Raw genomic sequence first — 26,357 nt, forward strand, 5'->3', positions numbered from 1 at the left:
AAAGGGCTGGATGGAGTGAGAGATGATCCCAGTAAGACCATTCCAGGAGTTCTGCCTCCTCTGCTGGTTTTACTTTCTTGAGCAGAATGAACAGGTCATAGACTTTAGATCAGGCAGACCTGATTTCAACTCTCCCCTAGTGAACCTGCCTGGACCTGTCCTTCTGATGACAGGACCTCGGTGCAGTAGTCCCCCCACAGGCTGATGGGAAATTCCTGCATACGTGTGCCTGCTCTAGTAAGTGTTTTAATATTTCACTTCTGCCTTTTTCCTCCCAGCATCCGCCTGCTCTTCTGCCATCTGAACCCCCAGGCTGAGCCATCCCACAGGCCATGGAGAATGAGCTGCCGGTCCCCCATACATCCAGCAGTGCCAGTGTCGCCAGCAGTGCCAGCGGGGTCAGCAGCAGCAGCGGTGGAAGTGGCCGCCCCGCTGGGCCCCAGATTTCTGTGTACAGTGGCATCCCTGACCGACAGACGGTGCAGGTGAGATTCCAGCTGATCTTAGATTGAATTTCTTGGTCATCTCCAGGCCTGGCCAGGAGGGCCTGTCAGCGTGGTCTAGTGGAATAACTGTGGTGTTGAATCTGTGCGGTTAGAGAAGCCTTTTATCGTTTCCTCATTTCCTTGAGACTGGCTCAGCCAGTCCCATGAGGAAAGAGAGAATGGCAGTAAGGCCAGGGAGTGGGGGATGGAGGCTCGGAAGAGGGGTGATGGAGGGAGGGAGGGAAAGAATAGAGAGTAACGCATCACCCTGTGGCACTTGCCGGTTCTGCAAGCCCCAGGGGATTTCTTCAAAGGGACTGGTAGGACTTTCCAGGCAGCTAGGGGCAAACCCTGGGAAGCAGTGCAAGTCTGCCCGGAGGGCCCTCCCCCCACCCCCCAAGCAGGGAGGATATAGCCGTTGGGTAAGTTTTAGTTGGCTGGTGTGTTGCTTAAGCGGCAATAGCCCTCTCCCTTGTGAGTTGTCTCTTTCTTCCCACCCCTTTCCTTCTCTCTGCCTTGTTGAGTTTTGGTTCCCTCTGTCATCTTCCCTGTGTTCCAATCACTCTAATCTGAGGCTGAAGAATGGAAGGGAAGGGGAGTGTTATTGGCATGGGACACAGTGTCACTGGAGACTTAAAGGACTTCTGTCTCCCACCGCCTCCCCACCACCCTGAGAGTGAGTCAGAGCAGTGGTGGGCTGCCTTAAAGTCAAGGGGGGCAGCTAACACAGGGCAGACCATTTTGGGGGGCAATGCACTGAAGAGTTGCAAGATAGATAAGGCAGAGATGCCTCCCTGAGAAGTGACTGGTTGTGGTGCTCGCAGACCTGGTGGCCTTCTCTGAGCAGTTGGGAAGAGCGGGGTTGGCAGGCGTTGTTGCAGAAGGGGTGGGTCTGCAGGGTGAGCAGCACAGCTGTTGAACGCTGTCCGCGCCTCCCCGGCCCCTCGCAGGTGATCCAGCAGGCCCTGCACAGGCAGCCCAGCACCGCGGCCCAGTATCTGCAGCAGATGTACGCCGCACAGCAGCAGCACCTCATGCTGCAGACGGCGGCCCTGCAGCAGCAGCACCTCAGCAGCGCGCAGCTCCAGAGCCTGGCGGCTGTGCAGCAGGTGAGAAGAGAGGGTGCTGCTGATGCCCCAGCTCATGGTGGCTGCAGGAATGAGAGAAGTGGGCACTGCACACGTGCTCCCTGCATGCTCTCCCTGGACCCTCACAGAACCCCAGAAGTAGGTGTGATTGTCGTCGGCGTCCTCTGACAGATGAGGAAGAATGCTCTGGGAGGCTACACACCTGGCCCAAGGTCACACAGCTCCTGAGTGGAGCGGCTGGAACCCTCAGCCCGCCCAGCCCAGCCCCGGCCTTCCTCAGCAGGTCACTGTACCACAGAGACAGGACTGAGGGTCACAGAGGTCCACAAGCAAAGGCATCGCTCATTCAGCTTGCCTCTCTGCCATCAGTGCCTGAGAAGAACTCATCATTCATTCATTCAACAAAATATTTTATGGACCTACTATATGCCAGAGTTTATGTCAGGCACTGAGTATACTGTGGATTCTGTCTTCTTGGAGCTCATAGTGGCGAGATAGCCAGTAAACAGAAACCCAAATAGACAAGAAAACAAATATGTGCCCCTCTCAGTTGTAAGCTGTGACTGAATAACAAGGAAGACCTTAGACTAGGTGGCCAGGGAAGGCCTCTCTGCTGGAGTAACATTGACGCTACCCTTGAAAGGTGACAAGAAGCTGGCCAAGGGGAGAGGGTAGGCTGGGGGCCCAGATATGATGGAGTGAGGAGGAGTAGAGGACTGAGAGCTGGAAACCTTGCTAATAACCATAGCTGACAGTTGGAATGCTTACATGCAAATGCTTTGCCTTGCTCAGTCCTTTTAACAACTGTACAAGGTAGACACTGTTCTTGTCCTCACGTTATGAAAAAGGAAACTGAGGCACTCGCTTAAGGTCACACAGATGAGGCAGAATGGAGGTTTGACTCCTTCCCACCCTGTCGTACTTCCTTGGAAGGTGAGAGCCTGGGCAGGACTAAGGGAGATCTGGGACTCTAGTGATAAGAATTGTCCTTTCCAGGCGAGCCTGGTGGCCAACAGACAAGGGAGCACCCCCGGCAGCAGTGTGTCTGCACAGGCCCCGGCCCAGTCATCCTCGGTGAGTAGATGGGGGGCAGCAGGCAGAGCCCCCAATCCAGGACCAGCTCTGTCCTCCTTGCCCAAGACCCAGTGGTGGGGAATCCTCAGCCATGTGGAGTCATGGCTGGGATCTATTACTCTTCCAGAAATAATGCGTGTCTCTCCCTAACCCTTACTTTAACAACTCCCTGTCATCGTTCCAGGGCCAAGGCTCTCTGTTCATAGCTCAGTTCTCTCGCCATTGGGCCCTCCCTGCAGCTCTGCACACAGGCCAGAGATGGGGCAGCACTGGGGGAAGATCCAGGGCCAAGGACCAGAGATGGTTCTAAAGCAGCAGTTCTCAACCTGTGGGTCGCGACCCCTTTGGGGGTCGAATGACCCTTTCACAGGGGTTGCCTAAGACCATCGGAAAACACATATATAATTACATATTTTTGTGATTAATCACTATGCTTTAATTATGTTCAATTTGTAACAATGAAAATACATCCTGCATATCAGATATTTACATTACAATTCATAACAGTAGCAAAATTACAGTTATTAAGTAGCAACGAAAATAATTTTCTGGTTGGGGGTCACCACAACATGAGGAACTGTATTAAAGGGTCGCGGCGTTAAGAAGGTTGAGAACCACTGTTTTAAAGAAAGCTGAATCTACCCAGGGACAGAGTGAGGAGAAAGAGATGGGGCGCGGAGGTAACCAACAGGACCTCCTGTTTCCTACTGTGTGTCTCTCCCATCAGATCAATCTGGCAGCCTCCCCAGCGGCAGCCCAGCTCATCAACCGGGCTCAGAGTGTGAACTCAGCAACCGCCTCGGGCATCGCCCAACAGGCTGTGCTCTTGGGCAACACATCTTCTCCCGCCCTGACTGCAAGCCAAGCACAGATGTATCTGAGGGCACAGATGGTGAGTACCCAGCCTGGGCCACGGCTCAGGTGGGCCAGGGGAACAGGCAGAGAGTCTGAGCGATGAGAGATGGAGAAGGGGAGGGATTAGTCCAGGTCGGGAAGAAGCCTAGGAGACAGTCGGCAGAGATAAGGGTGGAATAAAGAAGGGAGGGGAGCTGGAAAGCTGAGCGGGAGCTTTGGTATGGGCTCACTGACAAGGAGGGGGCGCGGTTCCAGGCTGAAACAGTTACCCATGATGCCTCCTTTCCTTCCCCTCCGAGAGTGAAACAGAACTGTGCTCCTCTTTTCAGAAACCACTTTCTAACACGAATTAGGGTAGACAATGTGGGAGTCCTTGCCTCAGCGCTCTCTACACTCAGGCACATCAGATAAGCAAGCACACAAACATCCATATACTGCACAGACATGGGGACATCGGTCTTAGCTCACTGTGACAGTCCTTGCTGCTGGTCAAGGGCCAAAGGTACATTTCGGCTCAGATAGTGAAGGTGGCAGCCAGCATCAGGACATGCTGGTGCCTCCACTGCCCTCCCAGCTGGGCCCATGCTAATCAGGGTCCCCCTAGCAATTGTTAATCAGGTGGGTCAAATGTACTCAGGACAGCATCGGCCCTGGACATGCATACCTCAGATCTCTCCTCTACACCTGGCCCTGAGGGCTGCAGAGGCCCTTAGGAACTTAAGCGGTTCCTAAGATTTGGAAGAATTTCCTGGGAAAATAGCAGCATGCCCCCTAGGAGGCAGTAGCATCTAATGGTTCTATGCTCAGCTCTGTCCAGCCTCATATCTCCCATCCTGAAGAAGCCTCCCTCGAGCTCCTTGACACACAGCGTAGTGTGCCTACCCTCCCTCCTGCGGCCAGAATTTGACACTCGGAGCCTTTCTGGTCTTGCTCCTGCACTCCGTTCCTGACTCTGAGTTCATTGCTTGGGGTGCAGGTCCGTTCCCAGGGACTAGCCCCTTAGACACACAGCGCAGACTAGACTGCCACTTCTCTAGGGGACAGCCACACTGGCACTGCCACACCAGCCTTGGTCTTCAGTTACTCACTCCCTTCCCAACCCAACTGACGCACTGAGTCCCGGGGCTTGTCTGCCTCCCTCCCCAGAGCAGAGCATGCACGCACGAGGGTGCCTCACAGAGTTCTCAAGACACCAGCATGTCCACATTGACCCCAAGCTAGACTCACAGAGGTGCAAGTGTCGTGCAGAGACCATCACGTAGCCTGCATTGCGCCCCGTGGAAGGAGATGCAGACACAAGGACAGCTCTAGACGCTCTGCTTCCTCTACCACTGTTGTCTACACGAGTGCGTGCGCACACATAAACACACATACACACACGCACGCGTGCGCGCACCCCTAAACTTGACTAAAAATTGAGCAAATCATCCCTTCTGGAGCCGAGTCCTGTTCTGACCCAACTTAGAGTCAGGAGTGGGTGAGACCTAGCCAGTGATCCTAGGGCATCTATTTCAGCCCGGGGTCCCTGCCCCCGGGAGGCTGAGGAGAGAGTGACTAGGATGTCCTGCGAATGTAGGTCCCCTCTGGGATGAGCTCCTCACAGAGGCTGCTGCAGTAAACCTGACTTGGGTACAGCCCCAGGGTGGCTCTCCCCCACCCCTCACTGCCCAGCCTAGATCAGGATTTTCAGAGGATCCCTTTGGACTCCTTCCCTTTCGCCTCCCTAGTTCCCCATATCTGCTCGCTGGCTAAACTGTCTGTCCTGTGGCTGAGCCCACATTGGGCAGGTAAAAGGCGCCTCGTTTCCTGTGATTCCAGGCCCAGCCAGGTAACCTGGTGCAGGTAGCTAGGAGCCTAGGCGGCACTGTTCCTTTGTCCCCTCAGCTCATCTTCACGCCCACGGCCACCGTCGCTACTGTGCAGCCTGAGCTCGGCACTGGCTCCCCCGCCCGGCCCCCCACCCCCGCCCAGGTGAGGATTCCATGCTTGTGGGAGGGCAGGGGGGTGGGTACCCCTTGACTGATACTGGGTATGGGCCCAAGCCCTGGTGGAGCTTTGAATCTTTGGAAAGGCTGGAATCTCCTAGGAAAGCAGGTGGGAGACTGGACGGCCCATAACACCCAGACCTGCTCCTTCGTTCCCCACTGAGAAGGCCTCAGCCACTCCTGCCCCTGTTCCTGCAACAATGGTCAGGTGTCAGAGCAGCACGCTGAGGCCAGCGTGGTTGCCAGTAATGGCCCGGTGGTCTTTGCTACCTTTGTACCTTACACTCGCCCTCCCCAATGTAACTTCTGCCGCTTTGATTGCTTTCAAGTGGAAAATCCCACTCTGGTTACATAGACTAGCACCTCTAGGAATCAGGGGAAATGGCATGAAAGGGGGAGGGAAGATGAGTCCTGGGTCCCTACCCTCTGCTGGGAGCCCACAGGTACTGCTGTGGCTGTAAAGATCCTATGGGCAGCCCGGTGGGAGGAGGAACACCTCCCACTCCCATCCCCCCATCCTCAGCTACAGAATGGGGACCACGTGGAGGACACTTGGTAGCAAGATCATCGGATTGGTCAGATGAGAGTCTGGCACAGCCTCTGTATGTCCAGCAGAGGGCACCAGGGACCAGGTTGAATAAGCAGGCGCACCCGGTGCACAGCTTATTCTGGGGACCAGATAATCCTCTGCCTGGTGGCCTTGCTGGTTAATGAACTTTCCGTTGTGCCCTGGCCGTTTCCAGTGTGGCGAGCCCACGCCCTGCGGCACCTGGGAATTCTTTCCAAGTGGCCTGCATCCCATCCTGCTAGTTTGGAGGAGGCGGGAATTAACAGAAGGGAGAGCACCTGGCCTGCCTGCCCGGGCCTGCCCCAGCCTGGGCCATCCTCCCTTCTCAGAACTCCATTTCTTCTGCTGGTGGATCCAATTAATAGCACTCTCTCTTGTCCCCTTTAGAGCCTCTCCCTGCTCCTGGTTTCTCTTTCAGCCCTAACTCATTCTCTCTCTTTGTCTCTGATTTCATACACGATCCTATTCAGCTATTCCTGGATCTGTCCCTAACTCCTTCCCTGTCTTAGTTGTGTGTTGGCATTGCTCCTACCCACATTCTCTGGACTCCTGTAGACCCCTCTTTTCCAGGTACAGAACTTGACCCTCCGAACACAGCAGACACCAGCTGCAGCAGCTTCGGGCCCTTCCCCCACTCAGCCTGTCCTGCCCAGCTTGGCCCTGAAACCCACGCCAGGTGGTAGCCAGCCTCTGCCTACCCCGTCACAGGGCAGAAACACTGCTCAGGGTTCCCCTGCAGGTGCCAAGTCTGGCCTAACTGACAGTGTGATGGAGCCACTCAAGAAAGGAGATGGCAACAGCAGTGTGCCAGGGAGCTTGGAGGGCCGGGCTGGGCTCAGCCGGATGGTGCCCACTGTGGCTGCCCATCCCCTCATTGCACCAGGTAAGGGCTCCAGGAAGAAGGATCCTATCCCAGAAAACTGGGGGCCAGGGAAAACTTTCAGACTTTCCTGTTCTCCAGGGACATGCTAAGATCCCAGCCATGTGTCTCTCCCCTCCTCCAAGCTTGAAATGCTCATTAGCTCCTCAATCCGTTTCATGCTTCTCATCCAGTTTTAAAAGGAAGCCACATCCGTTGAACTAAATGAGTCCTTCACAGGGGGCACAGCAGTGAAGCTCAGAGTGTGCAATTATAGCTGTTGACCCTGTGTGGGTGGAGGTTGGCAGCGAGACTATTTTGAAATTCTCTAAGAGTCAGCAAAAAGGATGGGGCCAGCCAGAGGCATGTAAGAACACATGGGGAGATGAGGAAGTGGGAAGTTCGTTTTCTCATCATTCCACAGACATTTGTTGACCAGTATTTGCCAGTTGTATTGCCAGTTCTGGATATGTGGGGATCAATAAGACGGGGCCTGCCCTGGAGGAGAGCACAGACTGGAAGGACAGGCAGGTACAGTGTGGTGAGTGCTGTAACGTGTGAGCCCAGCACTGTCGGAACCCAGTGCACTGTCTGTCCTTGGGGAGGAGAAGCAAGAAAGGTCCCAAAGAGGTCACTCGAGAATAAATGTAGCAGATTTTTTAAAAATAATCCAGCAAGTCACTTGTGTGGCGAGTTCTCTGAAGGAGGTGAGTCAGTCTTCCCGGGGGCCAGGCTCCTTTCCCTGCCTGCTAAAATTCTCCCAGCGCCACCTCTTGTTGGCCATCTCTGGTGGGAAGAACCTGCCAAGAGCCCTAGAAGCCTGACTTTCCCTTCCAGAGAGCAAGACCAGGCTGTTCTAACACAGAAATAAATACGGTGGTGGGCCGCGTGGCTTTGCATTAAAGAGAGATTCAGCCTGGTCAATCCCTGAGAACATCCCTTGCCCTCGGACCTCATCCAATCCATTTTTTTCTTGAGAACCTACTTTGCTTGTTACTAATGAACCAAGATGGTCAAAATATGATTCCTTACCTAAAGGAATGTATAGTCAAAAGGATGGAGCCAGATATATAAGGAAATCCATTCAGTCATAAATCCCATTAAAGGAATAAGTATGGGGTAAGAGCACAGGTGGTCATCTCAGCACCAGGCAGGGTGGTCGGGTGAAATGGCGCGTGCGTCTTGAAGTATGAGCAGTTGACCCAGCAGGCAACGTGGACGAACGTATTCGAGTCAGGAAAGCATTATGACAGTGAGCTGGGAAGAATCTGATTTAAAGTCCTCTATTCGCCTTTTTGAGGTTTCAAGGACCAAGGGTTGGTCTCTACCTCCCTTGGTCACTACAGAACCTTTGGAGGCCTCACTGCCCTGTGGCTCCAGGTGTCTCTCTCTGTCTGGCATTGCTTTCTCCAGAGACTGGTCCAGTCTCTTCCTTTAGGGGGAAAGGAGCTGAGGCTCAGAGGTAAAGACAGGTTCTTAGGGTGACTTGAGAGCAGCTTGGACTAGAGCAGTGATGGCGAACCTATGACACGCCTGTCAGAGGTGACACACGAACTCATTTTTTTGGTTGATTTTTCTTTGTTAAATGGTATTTAAATATATAAAATAAATATCAAAAATATAAGTGTTTTACTATGGTTGCAAATATCAAAAAATTTCTATATGTGACACAGCACCAGAGTTAAGTTAGGGTTTTTCAAAATGCTGACACGCCGAGCTCTAAAGGTTCGCCATCACTGGCCTAGAGCAAGGACCACAAGTTAGCATTTCTTCTACCTACTCATTCAGTGCACAAACCCTAGAGCAGAACTGGGAACCAAGTCTGGCTGAGTCAGAGCCTGGATCTCAGGCATCTAGCCGTGTTTGCCTCTCTCAGTTCTGACAGTAATTTGGGGCTTTCTAGGCCTTTCTTATTTCTGACCTGAAGCTCAAAGAGCCAGTGGTTCTGAGACTGTCCTGGGGTTTACAGAGTCTAATGGAGGGCTCTCTTCTCTCAAGCCCGGTCAGGGTGACTGCAGGTGAGTCACAGGCTGAGGTCCAGAGCCCAGGTGTGGCTGGGACTGACAGTATGTGGCTCTGCAGTACAGGGACCAGTGGTTCCACAGAACTTTCTATGGAGCAGCTGTGAGCTGCGGACCACAAAGACCTCTCCCCCAGAGACACAAATCAGTAGGCTTTGCATTGTTTCTGCCTCCCACCGTCCCCTCCTATTCTTCCTTTCTTCTCCCACCCCTTCCTCTCCGTAAACCCTAGGGTTCCACTCCCCCACCCCACCTCCCAGATGGATGACAGGGTGGTTCAGGATGCTGCAGATCCCCCAGGGCCTCTGGAACAAACAAACAAACAAAAAGACTGAACTAACCCTATGACCTGATGCAGGGGCGGGGGCGGGGTGGAAGGGCTGCCTGGAGCGGCACCTGCCCTGGGCCCCGCAGTTCCCCAGGCGGAGGTAACTCCTGGCCTCCTGCCCAGTCAACCCCCTGCAAGTGGAATGATCAGAGCATGCGTGCATGCCAATTGGGGGGGGAGCACAGAGCGTGTTTTTGTTTGTTATTGGAGCATTTTTTGAGCTGGCTGGCTGGCTGCCCCCAGGGAGAGTAACCAGTGGAGACTTGCGGTGGAGGGGCCGTGGAGGGAGTAGAGCAGAGGGGAATGTGTTCTCCTGGGGGCTGTTTCCTCCCAGAGCAGGCGAAGGCTCTAGTCCCAGCTGGGACTGCTCCCACTGACAGCTGTTTGGGGGCAAAGCCCCTCCCCCATGGCAAGCTCCCCGCTGTTCCTGCTCCTGTCACCTTGGCAACCGGCTTCTTTAGGCTCTGCAAATAGAAAAGGTCCCTTAAGCCCTGAAAAGGAGTGGGGGAGGGGAGTAAGGGGCGGAGAGCAGAGCCTAAGAGGTTGGGCTTCTCAGTGACCAGGACTGAACCACGGCAGGGTCCCAGGGCCTGGTCTCCAGAGAAGCCCAGTCCTACGGGAGCTGGGTTCTTGGAGTCCTCATTCTAGTGAATAAACCCGAGGCCTTGGGTGCCGTCTGGCCCAAAGGTGAGGAGCAAGTTGCTGACCGGGAGGGAGATGCTGTGACAAAAGGGGACTGTCTGTTCTTTGAAAACCCTGCGCCCTTTTCACACAATCTTTCACACAGTCGTGCTGCAGATGCCCGTTTTTGTTCTGCCTCCTCGTCCCTCCTCAGGTCTCACGGAGGAGAGAGAATGCTCTGTTGGAAAGGACTGCACATAGCGGCTTTGTTTCTCACAGAGAGGGTTTTGTGTCGGGGAGCAGTGATTTCTGTCTGTGATAGGCTGGACAGTGGGATGCTTGCTGATTCCAGGAATCTGGCGCACCACATCTCCCTCCCAAGCAGCTGCCAAACTGGGGTAGACACACCTTTACTTAGAGAATCTAATAAAAAAACAAAACATGCAGGTGGGCCTGTTATCTGTTAAAGAATCAAAATTCCTAACCATTTTGATATTAGAGTCATGCAAGTAGCCATGAAGATCATTTCAACTATCCACTGTAGGAACAAGTTTAGATTACTAAGAATCTCCTTATATTGGGGGGGAATCCACAGGATATCAGTGGAATTTTATACTTTGTTCAATAACATCCCTCAGCATGGGGGGGGGGGGGAGAGAGAGAGAGAGAGAGAGAGAGAGAGAGCGAGCGCTGTGATGCACAGAGGACCTTGGAACTGTTGAGCACTCCTCCTTTCCTGGCATTCCTCACCCCAGGCTCCTATTATGTATATTACTTCCATGGATGCTGCCAGCTAAGAATAGTAATTACAGTTCATGAACAATTCAATTCCAGGCACTGTACTAAATGCCTTACCTATATATCTCATTTAATCCTAACAATAATTATTTCATCTCACAAATTAAGAAGATATGGCTTAGAAAGAATGGCTGTCATCCCCAAATAGTTTTTTCTCTTTAATTGTTCAGTTCAGCTCAGCAAATTTTCATTTAGCATCTATTATGTGCCAAACATAATGCTAACCATATGGGAGTCACAGAGAGGAGCAAGTTTGAATTCCAATAGGGGTTGTGGAAATTTGAGCTGCACCTTGACAAATGAGTAAGTTTCAAGAACTGAACAGAAGGAGGATTATCTCCGTTGGCACTGGGCAGTACCTACACCCGAGAGGCCATGTGTGCCTCTGACCATCTGTTCATGTAGGTGGGACCTGCTCCTCCTCCCCTTTCGCTGCCCCACTGCCAGGAGCTCTGGGATGGACACCCAGAAGACCTTTCCCCCTGTCTCCCTTGTGTTTTATTCCAGCACTTAGCCCCCAGAGGAGCTTGTCTGTTCTTACGTTTCAAAAATCTACCAACTGTCCACAGATGGCTTTGATACATTCATCCCTGCCCTCATCCTCGCTCCCCTGAGGCTGCCAGCCAGAGACAGGATATTCCCACTTGGATACCTGCCCACCTGCTTTTACATGTTTAACATTTGGAGAATTCATAAACACAACCAGGAGTCTTCCTCTACGGAAGGGTCCCCTTTCCCAGTTCCTGACTGCTGCTCACAGTCGTGAGGTTTTCCTGTGCGCCAGGCTCACAATCTCAGGCTTATTTTAACTTAATTTTCCTTCACTGGGGGGGAGAGGGGGGTGTTATACATGGGAAAAGCACAGGCTTTGGACTTAGACCTGGTTTCAGACCCCAGCTTCATCACTAGTTTTATGACCATCATCAATTGCCTAATGTCTATAAACATCAATCCATTTATAAAACAAAGATGATGATGTTTACCACAGGCTGTAAAGGTGAATGAGGTGGCCTGCAGAGTGACCACCAAAGAGTAGGCTCGCTGCAGGCTTAACTGGTTGCCAGGACGTCCTGCTCACAGCTGCTGGAATCATCTTCCCCAGAGATTCTTTCTTCCTTGGCCAGAAACCCTGCACTGTGTCTTTAGTTCCTACTTTGTCAGTTGCAATGCCCCGACTATGGGAGAGACTCAATCAATAGCACGTAAGGGCTTCCTGATAGACTGACTCTGCCCTGGGGGGTCGCTCCCCCCTTGCCCACTGCACCACTCTCACTGCCTGGCTTCCTCACACAGGCCTCCGCCTCTCCCCACTCCCACCCCTTTATGACTCTTACCTCCCACCTTCTGGCATGACACTCCCCTGTCATTGTCCAAGATCACCTCTAACCGTCTCCACAGCCTCCCATGAAGCCTCCATGGCCTGCCATGTTCTGTGTGCATCCCGACTCGCACCCTGCACTCGCCCAGCAGCACTTCCTGAGCATTTGTTACATGAAGGCACTTTACCTCATCTGTCAGATGCAGTGGATTGCCCCCTAGCTGACTGCACTGTAGAAGTCACTTGGAAACCACTCTCGACTTTTGCTTGTAAAACGGGAATGCTGCCCATTTGCCTGAGAGGCTTATTATAAGGAAGACATGAGACTCAAATGATGAAAAATGCTTTGAGGCATTCAAAGCAACATACAAATAGCTACCATTTATTGAGCATCTCCTAGGTATAAACAAAGGCAGTAAACATCTTTGTGGTTTAAGCATAATATTCCATTTGATTCTAACTTCTCTATGTAGTATGTATCACCATTTACGGAACAGGAAATCCACGTACAGAGAGGTTAAGCAGTTTGTCTAAGCCTGCACAGCCTAGAGGTGGCAGAACCAAGACTCAAAGCAGATCTGACTCTAAAACCCATGCCTTTAGCTCCTTAGGCTGCACTCCCTATCATCCTTCTGCTAGGGATGGGGTAGTTTCATTTTAATGCTCCAGGCTGCCTGGTAAGGAATCCTGCTCACAGAGGATTTGGGTGGCTGTTCTGCAGCCAGCTGGACACAAAAGTGTAGGTGCACCGCGGCAGAGAGCCCCTCAGTTGGCAACCCTGATTTTATAACCCAGTTTCCTCTTACAGGGAAACTCCCCTTCACTCTGCTCCCCCCCCCTACCCCCCCCCCCACCCCCGCCAACAGATTCCTCCCAACATTCATGTGGCTGTTGCTTTCAGTTTTCCTAAAAGGAGCTTCCTTGTCTGACCTCTGAAGTCGACCTCAATCTCAGTTATACCCTGAGGCCTAAGACATGTTTGGAGCTGAGCGGCCTCCTGAGGGTGCCAGCATCATTTAGACCTAAAATTGCCTCCTCTCTGGCTTTTCTCCCAGAGACACCCTGGGTTCCGCGGTACAGGATGCCCTACAGGTTCCTGAATGCACCCCTGTATTTTATAGCCCCAACTCTTCCCACATGCTGTTCCTTTTGTCATCTTCCTAACTCTGTATGGTGCTAATACTTTCTTCATCTGGGAAATCTTCTCTGCACCCCTTCCCAAGCTGAACCCCCTTTTCTGTGTCCTCAGCATTTGGCCCTTATCTCCTATCATAACATTTACCAAGTTGTGCTGACAAATCTGTTCACCAGCTGTCCTTTCACTGAACTGTTATCTACCGTATTCTAGGGACCATGTTGTAGTCAGCACCAAACATAGTACCTGGCCTGCAGTGGGTGCTTTGTAATGTTTGTGGAATGACTGAATGGCTGAAAGTATCTCTTCATGTAACTTCCTAAACCTTGAACAGTAGCAGGTAGTAAAAAGTTATGCCATTCCCCTCTCACAGGTACCCTCCCCTCGTAATATTCCCGTAGCTCCAAACTCTGACCAGTTATTGACTGGGATGCTTACAGCACCTGTGGACTTGGGGACAAGAGTGCCAGCATTTCGGGAAAGTGGGCTGAGTCCTGCATCCTTGAAGCCTTGAGATCAATAGAGATCCATTACTGATTAGTTGACAGTGGATGCAGTGAAGGGGCGTGTCAGTAATCCCTCACAGTCAGCCCTCCTGCCTGGAGGGCCTTAATCCCCTGTTGCTAACAACCAGCCGTTTGGGAACAGCAGTGGGCCTCTTCAGATTCTAAGGAGGCTGTTCAAGGTTAGAGCACCAGACCGTTCCCTGAGTCTCCTTTTAGCTGGGCCCTAGTTCCTACAGACCCCAGGCCTGCCCCTCCCCTGCTCCCCAGCAGAAAGGGCTGATGAAGCCTTCCAAAGCTGTGGCTGAGGTCCCATGGAACCAACCCTTTCATCCTTAGAAGCAATGAACTTTCTAGCAATGGGGAGTGGGAGCTAAAATGGGTGCAGGAAAAAAATGAAACTATTGGACCTTAGGGAAAATATAAGAAGGAAGGTCCAGAGAGATTTCTGTGCATCAATTTCATAAAGGGATATGCCCCATTCTAACTGGGGAAGAGAGATATGGCCACCTTGGTAGCATGGCTTCAACGGGAAAGCCCTCCTTCACCACCCACACTGAGCTGGGGGGCTGGGAGAGGGAGAAGAATTCATTGGCCTTACCATGATCAGCAGCAAACATTTGTTAAGCATCTACAAACGTGTAGAGTATTATGTTGGACAATGCGGAAGATAAAAGATACATAAAAACTTCCCAGTTGAGTTAGAGCCGTTTTTAATTTTTTTAAAAAAAAGAAACATAAGACATCTTTGACTGTAAAACCATACAATCTGGTTGGATAGATAGGAAATGAACACACAAAAGAATGCAAGTATTTCTGTTTAATCTAAGACACCACTGATTATAAGAGGCACCATTATTTTTTTTTAACTAAGAAAAGCACTGCCAATTAAACCCACATCGTCAACTGTATATGCATTCCAATTCAAAAGACATTAAAATGAGAAGTGGGGGAGACGAGTTAATTTTTAAGAATGAATGGGATACATATACAAGATAGTAAATGTTATCACAAGTTGAAGCAAACAAGCAAACAAAAGCATTCAGGAATTCCGAGGGAAAACTCACAGTTGAAGGTTAAGGCAAAGAGGGAGAAAACAGGAGCTGAGCCTGTGCCTGAGAAGCTTATGCCTCAGATCATTGAAGCAAGAGGAGGGAACTCCAGGAAACAGGAGGCTGAAACTGAACCTAAAAGGGGCTGCGATGTCCTGAGGATGAGGAGCAGGGCCGTTAGGGTGAGTTGAAGGTTAGCACAGGAAGGTAGTGAGCAGAGGCTGGACAGGAGGAAAGTCTTCCACCTACCTCATCCATGTTCTGCTTTTTTGTGGTTGTTTTTCAAGTTTTAATAAATCTTTATTGTTCAGATTATTACAGTTGTTCTTCTTTTTCCACCCATAGCTCCCCTCCACCCCGTTCCCACCCCCCCGTCTTTACCCCCCACTGTCCTCGTCCATAGGTGTACAATTTTCGTCCAGTCTCCTCCCGCACCCCTACACCCTCTTCCCCCAAGAATTGTCAGTCCACTCCCTTTCTATGCCCCTGATTCTATTATATTCACCAGTTTATTCTGTTCATCAGATTTTTTATTCACTTGATATTTAGATTCACTTGTTGATAGATATGTATTTGTTGTCACTTTGTTGTTCATAATTTTTATCATTACCTTTTTCTTCTTCCTCCTCTTCTTAAAGAATACGCTTCGGCATTTCATATAATACTGGTTTGGTGGTGATGAACTCCTTTAGCTTTTTCTTATCTGTGAAGCTCTTTATCTGACCTACAATTCTAAATGATAGCTTAGCTAATCTTGGTTGTAGGTTCTTGCTATTCATCACTTTGAATATTTCTTGCCACTCCCTTCTGGCCTGCATAGTTTTGTTGAGAAATCAGCTGACAGTTGTATGGGTACTCCCTTGTAGGTAACTAACTGTTTTTCTCTTGCTGCTTTTAATATTCTCACTTTGTCTTTTGCTCTTAGCATTTTAATTATGATGTGTCTTGGTGTGGTCCTCTTTGGATTCCTTTTGTTTGGGGTTCTCTGTGCTTCCTGGACTTGTAAGTCTATTTCTTTCACCAAGTAGGGGAAGTTTTCTGTCATTATTTCTTCAAATAGGTTTTCAATATCTTGCTCTCTCTCTTCTGGCACCCCCATAATTTGGTTGTTGGTACACCTGAAGTTGCCCCAGAGGCTCCTTACACTATCTTCAAATTTTTGTATTCTTTTTTTCCCTTTGCTTTTCCGGATGGGTGTTTTTTGCTTCTTCGTATTTCAAATCTTTGACTTGATTCTTGGGATTCTCTAGTCTGCTGTTGGATCTCTGTATATTATTCTATATTTCAGTCAGTGTATGCTTAATTTCTAATTGGTCCTTTTTCATATCCTTGAGGGTCTCACTGTATTTCTCGGAGGTTTCTAGAAGATTCTTGAGTAACCTTATAACTTTTGAACTCTATATCCAGTCATTTGCTTTCCTCCATTTCTTTCATTTGTGACATGTTTCTTTGTCTCCACTTTTTGGCTGCTTCCCTGTGTTGATAGAGTGGCTTTGTGTGCTAGGTGTCCTATAGGGCCCAATGACTCAGCCTCCCTAATTACCTGAGGTGGACACTTTTGGTGCACCCCTTTGTGGGCTGTGTGCACAGTCTTGTTGTAGTTAAGCCTTGATTGCTGTTGGTATCACTGGGAGGAATTGACCTTCAGGCCAATTGGCTGTGAGGACCAGTTGTGTCTATAATGGGAGAACTTCTGTGCTGGAGACACCCTTATGAGGCAGGACTTGCTTCAATGGGTCTTTGGTGCTCACTGAGTCTGTCCCCTGAGTGTGTCTCTTATGGATGTGAAGAATTGTAATCTGGATGGTCTCACTCTGACCACTGGGTATACTGGCTCTTGGATCTCCAAGGAGGTGCAAAGTCCGCCATTGCCTGAGGCCACTCAGCAGGAGCTACAGAGAGATCTGCAGATTCCTCCTCTTTGTTTGGGGTTTTGAGGTGCCCAGATGAGGCGCAGCTGTGAAGCAATGCTGGCTGCTGATGAGCCTTAGGCCTTCTTTTGGAAGCTCTGGGGTTCTCTGACCCAGCTACAGTTTGACAGGTTTTTAGGTGGAGAAAGGCCAGGCCATTCTATGCAAAAGCCTCTGCACACAGCTTGGGTGGGGTTGTAAATTGGGTGGGGCGGGGTCTTAGAGAATCACCAGGGTGGAGCAAACAGCAATGGCTGCCAGTCAGCCCTGCCATGGAGAGGTCCTGGGGTCTGTGTCCCGTGGCCCCATGCAGGAACAATCAATGCTGCAAGCACCTCTATGAGAAAGCCGCCCTCACGTTCCAGCCCAATGCCAGACAGTCCAGTTTCTCTCTGTATGAGTCTGGGTCCCCAGATTCTCTCCCAGAATTGAAGTTCAGAGCTGTCGGGCGCTTGTATCTCCCTCCCGGTTGAAAAAGACAACAGCATACCCAGCTGCCAGCCCCTTTCACAAGTGCCTCCGTACCTCCACACTTCCACACCTCTGCACCTCCTACCGGACTAAATGCACTTTTCTCTTTCCTTCTAGTTGTAGAATTTCTACTCAGCCAGCCTTCCCGTGGTTCTGGATGATACTCGTTTTATCTTTTAGTTGTAGTTTTAATGTGGTTGTGCTCGGCAGCAAGTTCAGATGCTTACCTGTGTCGCCATCTTGGTTCCATGTTCTGGTTTTGTGGGACAAACAAGCTGGAGCCCATGTTTGTCATTCATTCATTCATTCATTCATTCATACTGATTGAGCATCTGCTAAATTCAAGGTGCTTTGGAGGAAACAAATCCCATCAATTCTGCCTACTAAAGAAGATGGTTGTTTACTGAAATAACTATGAGATAGGTATTTTCATGACCCCCATTTTAAAGATGAGGACACTGAGGTACAGAGGTCAGATGACTTCCCAGCATCCCACTGCTGGTCAGTGGCACGCTGTCCCTAGGACAGTGCAAAGCAGAGACCTCCAAACAGCTGGGAGGAAGGGGAGAGTCCTGCTAGCTGCAAGGCTGGGAAAGGGTGACCGGGATTTGGTCTGTGGCACTCTAGACAGCATGAGACAAGACAAACTCCATAGCGGGGACAGTGAGCTTGGAGCAAAGAAATAAGAATTGAAAGGTTGGTTTGTGTTGTGAAAAGATCTTGAACGTCAGGGGCTTTAGATGGCTGCTCACAAAGAAGAGTCCCCGATGGCTTTTGATCAGGGATCAGATCTGTGCACCAGGAAGAGCACTTTGCAATCATCTGTTAGGTGGGCTATAGGAGAAGAAACTGGAGTCACAGAGACCCATTAGGTTATTGCAATACTCAATAGAAAAGGACTTTTGACCCAGGACAATGCTGCAGTTTAACTCATGGTATTTGTTTTTCATTAACCTCAGAAGGATGTATACTCCACCCAAAATACATTGGGGTCTTTTTTCCCCCCTTTATTGATTAAGGTATTACAAATGTGTGCTTATCCCCCCATTGCGCCCCCCATCCCCCTAGTCCTGCCCTCACCCTCACCCCCTGTTGTCTGCGCCAATTGGTTATGCTTATATGCACGCATACAAGTCCTTTGGTTGATCTCTCCCCCTGACCCCCACCCTCCCCTACCTTCCCTCTGAGGTTATCTAAGCTTCCAGGAGCTTTGTTTACAGCCTTGGCATACACTAGCATCATTTGTTCTAAAACAATTGCCTTTGGGTTTTCCACTAACAGCACAGGGTCAGGGAGGGGGTAGGGTAGGATTGGAGGCCCAGGGATGGAGGGCCAGTAGGCCAGCAGTCGCCTTTCCCAATTTGGTAAACATGTAGTGTCCCTAATTCCCTAACTATACTATTTATGTTCTATAGATCCAGAACCTTTCTTCTCTTTAACCTTTTCTTACAAATCCTGAATTTTAAACTAGTTTCCTGTGATAGCCACTCACAATTGTAAAACAGGAAGAGACTTGTATGATCACCTAGCCCAAACCTCATGTTTCACAGATAAAACTGAAGCCCAGAGAAGGAAAGGGGCCCATCTCAGGCCACACAGCCAGCGAGCAGTGGGATGTGCACTGATCCTCTCAGCTCCTCTGACCTGCACCATCTCTGGCTCTCACCTCAGATAGGCAGCCCCCAGAGTGACTCTGTTCCCAAGCCCGGAATTCCTGATTTTGTAATAAGAGAGAAAAGGTTTTACCTGAGTTTTCAGTGAGGATAAGCATCATTCTGCAGGTCTGTTTGGCTGCTGGAGCCTGACAGGACTGGCGTGGCATCTCTAGCATCTCAGGTGCTATCAACGGTTGTCTTAGACATTCCTGATCGTGAAGTTTGCCTGATTAACATTTTTTGCCTGGTTGTTAAGTTTTGAGTTAAGTTAAGTTCATATAAGTTAAGTTCCTGGCTGTTCAGTGTGGAATTAGGAGACAAGGCTTCGGTTAGGGTCAGGGGCAACTTATAATCACCAAATGCCTGCTGGAAATTTTCATTTGGACATTCCACCATCACCTCAAACCCAGCACATTCCGCTCAAAACCTCATCACCATTGGAATTTCCCTCTTTCATCACTGACTGACATCCACACCGTAGCCTGTGGGCCACCCACATTCGCTCTCTTTCTGCCTGCAACAGTCCGTCACCAGGGACCACTTTGTTTTTCCTTAATGCCTCTTGTTTCTGACCTGGGTTTCAGTCGAATTTCCTGAAACGCTACTGTATACAAGGCATGAGATAGACCCGGAAGGGAATACTAAAAATCCTCACCTCAGAAGCTCAGCCTGGTTAAAATGCAGGGAGAGAAGGCCAGCAGTGAATGGCAAAAATGACAATAAGTTTCCTTACTTAGCACCCATCTAGTGTCAGGCATGAGGTTCTGGATAAAGAGATACCTGACAGTTTTGATGCCACGGGGTTTATGATCTGGAAGGAAAGAGAGCTAAGAACAGTTGTAGCTCACTGTAATATTGCTGATTCTGATAGAGGTAAGCCCAAGATACTTTGAGAATCCAAGCCAGCCCTGAAATAATGATTTTCATTATAGCTAGAAATGCTTGAACAGGACTGGGTGCCAGACACTGAGCTGTGCACATCATGTCATTTTCTCTCATTTTATTTGCACAGTTTTGTTTGTTTCTTATTTCATCCTTACAACTTTCTGGGTAGGAACTATCTTTATTTCTAATTTTTAGACAAGGAAGCTGAGGCCCAAGGTCCCAGAGTATGCAACAGAAGGTGCTGGTAGCCCGGCCCTGGTCTGCCTCCTGCCACAGTCTGAGGACCACTGTGTGCAACTGGTGCTTCCTGGAGGAGGCCAGCCTGGGCTGAGCAGAGGGTGAATAAGAACGAGCCAGATAGAGCTGGGTTGGGCAATGGGAGGCTGCACGTATTGAAGGCAAGCGAAGGGCCTGGAGAAGAGAGAGAACATGGCACCCTAGAGAATCCCGCTGGAATGTCAAGGAAGGCTTCACAGAGGAGGAGAGTTTTGCATTGGGCTTTGAGGGACAGCCACAGGTCCAGTGTCGCAGCATAGGAGGAAAGCAAGAAAACAGAGAGAGAGAAAAAAACGGGCCATGACCAAGTCAGGCTCTAGGCTCTAGGTGAAAGCAATCCACACTGAGTTTGAGAAGCCTCCTTTATGTGGGCATGGGAGGGGGTCCATTTGGGGTGCTTTGCAGAGGACAAGGTCAAGCCACGCCCCCTCCCTGGTTTTTCCCCTTCAGCCTATGCTCAACTGCAGCCACACCAGCTCCTCTCCCAGCCACCTTCAAAGCACCTGCAGCCCCAGTTTGTGATCCAGCAGCAGCAGCAGCAGCCAGCGCAGCAGCAGCCGCCCCAGCAAGCACGGCCCGCACTCCAAGCCCAGTCCCACCCCCAGCTCGCCTCCATCCCTCCGAGCTTGGCCCTGCAGCCCAGTCCCGAATCCCATGCCATGCCTCTAGGCCCAGTCACATCCACCCTGCCTCTCCAGTGTCCCACTGCCAACCTATACAAGCCTGGCAGCACTCAGCATTGCCACCCTCCCACGCCAGATGCTGGGCCTCACAATGGGTACCCTGAGGGCCTGGCCCACACCCCTCAACGCAGGTTCCAGCACGCCTCCGCTGTCATCCTACAGCTACAGCCTGCGTCACCAGTGGTGAGTAAGACGATCCCAGGTGCAGGGAACAAACGGGGGCCACAGCTCAGGTAATCCCACAGCCCTACTGGGACGTGTTTCCAGGTGGGGTGAGTGGTGAAGACCTCTGGATATTCCAGAAAGGGGCCTCTCTCTAATGTGGGGCTGGCTAAATCTTAATGTCCTTGTCTTCTACCCAAGCTCCACGGAAGCAGGGAAGTGCCCAGAATGTAAAGGCAGTTCATGAGAAGATCATCCCTGTCCTGTGTCTTAACAGCCCCAGCAGTGCACCCCAGAGGACTGGAAGGAAGTGGTACCTGGGGAGAGGGAGAAGAGTGTGCCTGAGGCTCGGTCCCGCCCATCACCGCATCAGCAAGCCATTGTCACCGCCATGCCCAGCGGTCTGCCTGTACCCAAGAGCCCTAATAGCCAGCAGATCCCAGCTCACGGTATGAAGTGAAGTGGGGCCCTTGGGGGAGGGGAGAGAGCTGGCCTTCCTTGCCATCCCCTGGCACATTATAGTTGGGCCACTACAATGGAAGGGGAAACTATTGTAAACCAAAGAGGCATCAAGGAAACTGGGTAGGTGAAGATGGAGGGAAGAGAAGATGAACCAAGGATAAAGGAAAGGGGGCCTAGAAGGTAGAAGATAAAAGGCTAGAGAAAGGAGAGTTGAAAATCCTAGATGCAGACTCAGGCCTACATGTCATTGCTGTCAGATGTGTCTACACATCCATTTGCTAGCTGGGGAGCTCAGCAGGTATCCAGTTGTCTCCGTTCTCTGCTTCATTGGTAGGAGAGGAGTTCTTGACATTGGAAATATGACAAGATGGCTGTGTAGCTCCAAGATAAGGGAAATAAATGCCTAGGGGGAGCTGGAAAGGGATTCAGAATGAGTTCAGCTTGTAGAGAGCATCTTTGAGGAACAGTGCTCGGCTGGGACCCCATCTGTCTGCCTGTGAGTGCCCAGCGACAAGTGGGTTTTCCCATGGCCTAGGTTTCAGAAGATTCCGCTGGATCCTTCTACCCTGGCGGGAGAGTCACAGCAGTAGTTCTGCCTTTGCAGCAACCCATTTGCTTTCCTTCCCTCCCTGCCAGTGTGCACAGCAATCCTGGCCCAGACTTCAGTGGCATTCTGAGCCATTTGCTGCCTACAACTCAGGGAGGCAGTTCCAGTCATTGGACTGTGTGTTGGGGTGAGGGTGGGGAGAGCCAACAGAAAGTTTGGAAACTGAAGGACAAAGTGGGGGGTGTGTGTAATAAATGTCCTATAATGAATGGAAGACAGGATCAAGGAAAAGGAAAGCAAAGGAATATGGAGAAAGAACATTAGAAAAAGTAAAAGACAGGAAGGAGTTCATTGTTCTCTTGGCACTTGCAAGATTCATCGTTTTGAAAAGCAGCCGTTCCATTGTGGAATTGCTCTAACGATCAGAAAGTGACTCTTCAAATTAAGTCCAAATCTGCTCCCCTGGAACTTCTACCACTGGTTGTGATTGTCTTGTGAATTATAACAGAGTCCATCTCCTACTGTGGTTGTAGACAGTTCTCATGTCTCTTTCCTCTCCCTCCCAATCAGTCCTGGCTGGTATTGCTCACTGGTTAAAGTGTCAGTCCGAGCACCAAAGGGTCATGGGTTCAATTCCCAGTCAAGGGCAAGACCCTGGTCAGGGTGCATGCGGCAACCAATCCATATGTCTCTCTCACATCAATGCTTTTCTCTCTCTCCTCTGTCTTTCCCCTCCCTCCTTCTTTTCCACTCTCTCTGAAAAGCAATGGGGAAAATCTCCTCTGGTGAGGATTATCGAGAGAGAGAGAGAGAGAGAGAGAGAGAGAGAGAGAGAGAGAGAGAGAGAGAGAGAATATCCAGTCTAAAGGCTGAGACTTTTTTTTTTTTACCTATTACATGTCAAAACCTCCTATTCCCTATTCCCGCTGTTCTGGTTATTCTTGTCTAGGCACTTTCCACTTTTCATTAATTCCCTTCAAGTGTGATCCACAAAATTAAGCACCTTAATTCCAAATATAAAAAGCCACAAGTCACAGTAAGTTGGGACTTGGATCGTGTATTAGCCCTTCAAGGGGCAGGCAGGACTGTTTTCCAGATCTGCATGGTATGGTAGGGAGGAACTGACATTTACTGAACACCTACTATGTGTCCAGTACTGTTCTAAGTTTTCCTCTACCCATGATAATAAGGCCACGAAAGAAATGTTGTGGCCCCAGTATTTCGAGGAGAAAACAAAAAGCTTGAAGAGGCTTCAGGTCACACAGCTATGAAAGCACCATGACTCTGGCTCCAGTGTCACCTTCCTTCATCAGGAAGTTGCACCCAGGGCCCCACATCAACTGCTCCAACCCAGGGGGATGACACTGTTGGGCCACAGAGCATTGTGTCACCTGAATTCCTGAGGGTTGGGTCCGCTTTTGTGTCTGCTTTTGTTTTTGAGGTTTCTTTTTACATGGACTGCTCTCACTCCAGGTCTCCCCAGTCCCAAACACATACAATTTATATTTTGTGCCAATGTCTGGTTAATGACATGTGTTAAATATCTTGCGAATTTAGCCCAGAGTTCCAGCCTAGTAAGAAAATGGTCATAGTTAATAGCTAACATTTACTGGGCCCTCTCTGTCAGAGTTTACATGTATTTCCTCACTTAAACCTGACAGTAACCCTCTGAAGCAGGAACTTTTATCATCCCCATTTTAAAGATAAGAAAACCGAGGCACAGAAAGAATATGTGGTGGGGCAGAAATGTTTCATACCTGAATTTTGTTATTCATTATATAATGCCTCTGCTAACTTTGCCATCTATCAATTATATAGCATGTTTTCTTTGTCTTTAACCAATTTGCTGATAGAAATGTTGAATAGGACCCAAATGAGGACACATGCCCTGTCTACAGGTTGGTGATAATCAATATTCTTTGTTCAATTATTTGTTATCCAATAACCCCTAAATGAACTGACATTTGCCTACCTTTCTCCACCTTGTCTACAAAGCCCTCAAAAAATCTCTTTCTGTAATCTAATCAAGATGATATACACATAACAGGCATCCTGCCCCAAAAGGACTATCTAAGGAGAGAAGTAAGCTTTGCACAGTGGAAACAATGGTCAGCCACCCAGCACTTAACTGTATAACCATCCTGTATGTATCTGAATGCTTGCTCTGTGCAAAGCACTGTGGGATGGGAGGTAATACATAGAGTAAAAAAGATTTGTACCCTGCCTTCAAGGAGCTTCAGTTCTGCTGGGAAAGATGATAAATGCACAGGGGAGGGGGGACATATACAATAAAAACTAAAATGTGATAAATGCTATAGAAGGATTATAGGCAAGTGCTATAAGAGGGAAGAGTTACTATCAAGTACAAATTATCAGGATAGACTGCAGAGAAATGGCATTGTTCTAGAGCAGGGGTTAGCAAACTGTATCCCAAGGCCCAAATCCATCACATCACCAGCTTGGTTTTATTATTATTATTATTTGTTTTGGTTGTGTGTGTGTGTTTAATCCTTTCCTGAGGATATTTCCCCATTGATTAGAGAGAGTGGAAGGGGGGTTAGGGAGAGGGAGAGGGAGAGGGAGAGAGAGAGAGAGAGAGAGAGAGAGAGAGAGAGAGAGAGAGAGAGAAACATCAATGTGAGAGAGAAACATTAGTTGGTTGCTTTCTGTACATGCTCTGAGCAGGGATTGAACCCACAACCTGAGTATGTTCCTGGGAATCGAACCGGCAACCTTTGGGTGCACAGGACGATGCTCAACCAACTGAGCCACTCAGACACAGCACATCACTATTTTTTTGTACAGCCCAGAAGTTATTGATGGTTTTTACATTTTAAGATGTTTAAGAATAAAAAGAATAGTCTTCATGATACATGAAAATTATAAAAAATCCAAATTTCAGGGTTCATAAATAAAGTTTTATTGGAGCACAGCCACCTGTATTCATGGACATATTATCTATGGTTGCTTTCCGGCTACAACAGCAGAGCTGAGTAGTTGCCACAGAAACCGTATGTTCTGTAAAGTCTAAAACATTTACTATCTGGTCCCTTACAGAAGTTTGTCGGCCAGCTCTTGAGTCTTGACCTTGAAGGATAGGTAGGACCTGGACATGCAGAGTTGGGAAAAGGGCATTCCAGGAGGGAGTCGTGGAAGTAGAGGTAGGGAGTCAGGAAGATGTGGGCATGTTTGGAGAAGAGAGAGAAGCTGTGTATTCGATCCTATGTTACCTTCGTTTATAAAACAAAATATATGTCTAAGAAATGTAAAGACAGAAATGTGAATATTAATGAAAAGGGGCTTTGGAAATTTGAAAAACACTAGAGGGGAAAGGGAATGGGGAAAAGAGAAAGGGGGTGAGGTAAACAATCAAGAAACATAAAATAAATGTAAAACGTGGAAACAAAGACAAAGGGATGAGGGAGACCTAATGGGGAGAGAGAGAGAATGTGAATGCAAAAAATAAATAAAATGTCAAGACAATGGGAAAATGTTGGGAATAGTGAGCGAGCAATCATGGAGAGATTCGTGTTGTCTTCTCAGCACAAAGCTGGGAGTGGGGAGTGAGCTTGTGACTCACTTATGGCTTTTGTATCCCCCACAGCTCCTAGCATATCTACTGAATGACTGTACTTCGCCAGGACCATTCCGTTTAAAGCAGTGTGGTTTAGGAAGAGAAAGTAACCTTTATTGGGCTCCAACTGTGTGCCAGGCATTGCTGGCACTTTGTGTAAATGTCCTCAGTTAACCTCCACAGTAAGCCTAACAGTCGCATTATTCCCGTTTATGGAGGTGTAGCCGGGTCGCTTCGGTCATTACTTAACCTCTCTGATCCTGTCCCCGTGGGGGCGGATAATGACTCTGTGGGGCCGTTGCCAACACGCAGAGTGCGCGCACCGAGCAGGCAGTGCTTGCAGTTACTATTATTGCCTCCGTATTGGCCCAGGCGGGAGGCCAGGCCACCGCGCCGCTGGGGACTTGCGGCCCGGCGAGGGCAGACGTCCTCGGGCGCCGCTGGCCTCCCCGCACCGAAAGCCCAGGTCCCTAACCGCCGCGGGGCGGGCGGGGCGACCGCACAAAGGAAGCGCGCGGCCCGGCTTCCGCGCCGGGGCCCCGCCTCCCGGAGGCCCCGCCCCGCCCCGCGCGGCCCAGGCCCCGCCCCGCGCCTCACTCCGCCCCCGGCGGAGGCGGCCGCGGGAGCCCAGCCGGGACGCGCCGCATTGTCTCCACGGCGGCTGCAGCCCTCGAGCGCCCGCCGCGCGCGCGCAATCCAGCCGTTGCCCGCGCCCCCGCCCCGGCCTCGCGCCCCCGCCGCCCTTTGTTGTCGCCGGCCCGGCCGGTGCGGTCGGATGCGCCGCGGCAGCCCCGGGCCCCGGCTCGGAGGCTCCCGGCGGAGAGGAGGCGGCCCGCCCGGGCCCGGGACTCCGCGCGAGGCGGCGCCCGGCCAAGGGGCTGCGTAGGCCCCGCCCGGCCAGGCCCAGCCGGGCCCTGGACAGGTCAGTGCCCGCGCGGGGGAGGGGGTCTTGCCAGGAGGGGTCCGCGGCCCGCGCTCCTCGCGCTGGAAACCGGGCACCGCCCTCCGGTGCCACTCCCGGCCCGGGCCTACTCGGCTGCCA

At 50.4% G+C, this 26,357-nt stretch overlaps 1 protein-coding gene across 3 annotated transcripts in view; it reads left to right on the forward strand.

Annotated features, from left to right (window-relative positions):
- The first annotated feature begins 278 nt into the window (after positions 1-278).
- Positions 279-26,357, forward strand: part of PHC2 (polyhomeotic homolog 2) — a 48,694-nt gene continuing 22,615 nt past the window's right edge. The window contains exons 1-7 of one of the 3 annotated variants that reach the window (XM_081085558.1): positions 279-485; positions 1,436-1,594; positions 2,570-2,647; positions 3,375-3,539; positions 6,626-6,938; positions 20,338-20,753; positions 21,010-21,181. In XM_081085558.1, coding sequence (XP_080941684.1) covers positions 333-485; positions 1,436-1,594; positions 2,570-2,647; positions 3,375-3,539; positions 6,626-6,938; positions 20,338-20,753; positions 21,010-21,181 — 1,456 coding nt within the window. In that variant the 5' untranslated portion in view covers positions 279-332. Of the gene's footprint in view, positions 486-1,435; positions 1,595-2,569; positions 2,648-3,374; positions 3,540-6,625; positions 6,939-20,337; positions 20,754-21,009; positions 21,182-25,969; positions 26,238-26,357 lie in introns of those variants that run through there. The other 2 variants (XM_081085556.1, XM_081085557.1) reach the window with 2 other exon arrangements.

This window comes from Myotis nattereri (assembly GCF_964212035.1).
Source record: "Myotis nattereri genome assembly, chromosome: 3".
NCBI lineage: Eukaryota > Metazoa > Chordata > Mammalia > Chiroptera > Vespertilionidae > Myotis > Myotis nattereri.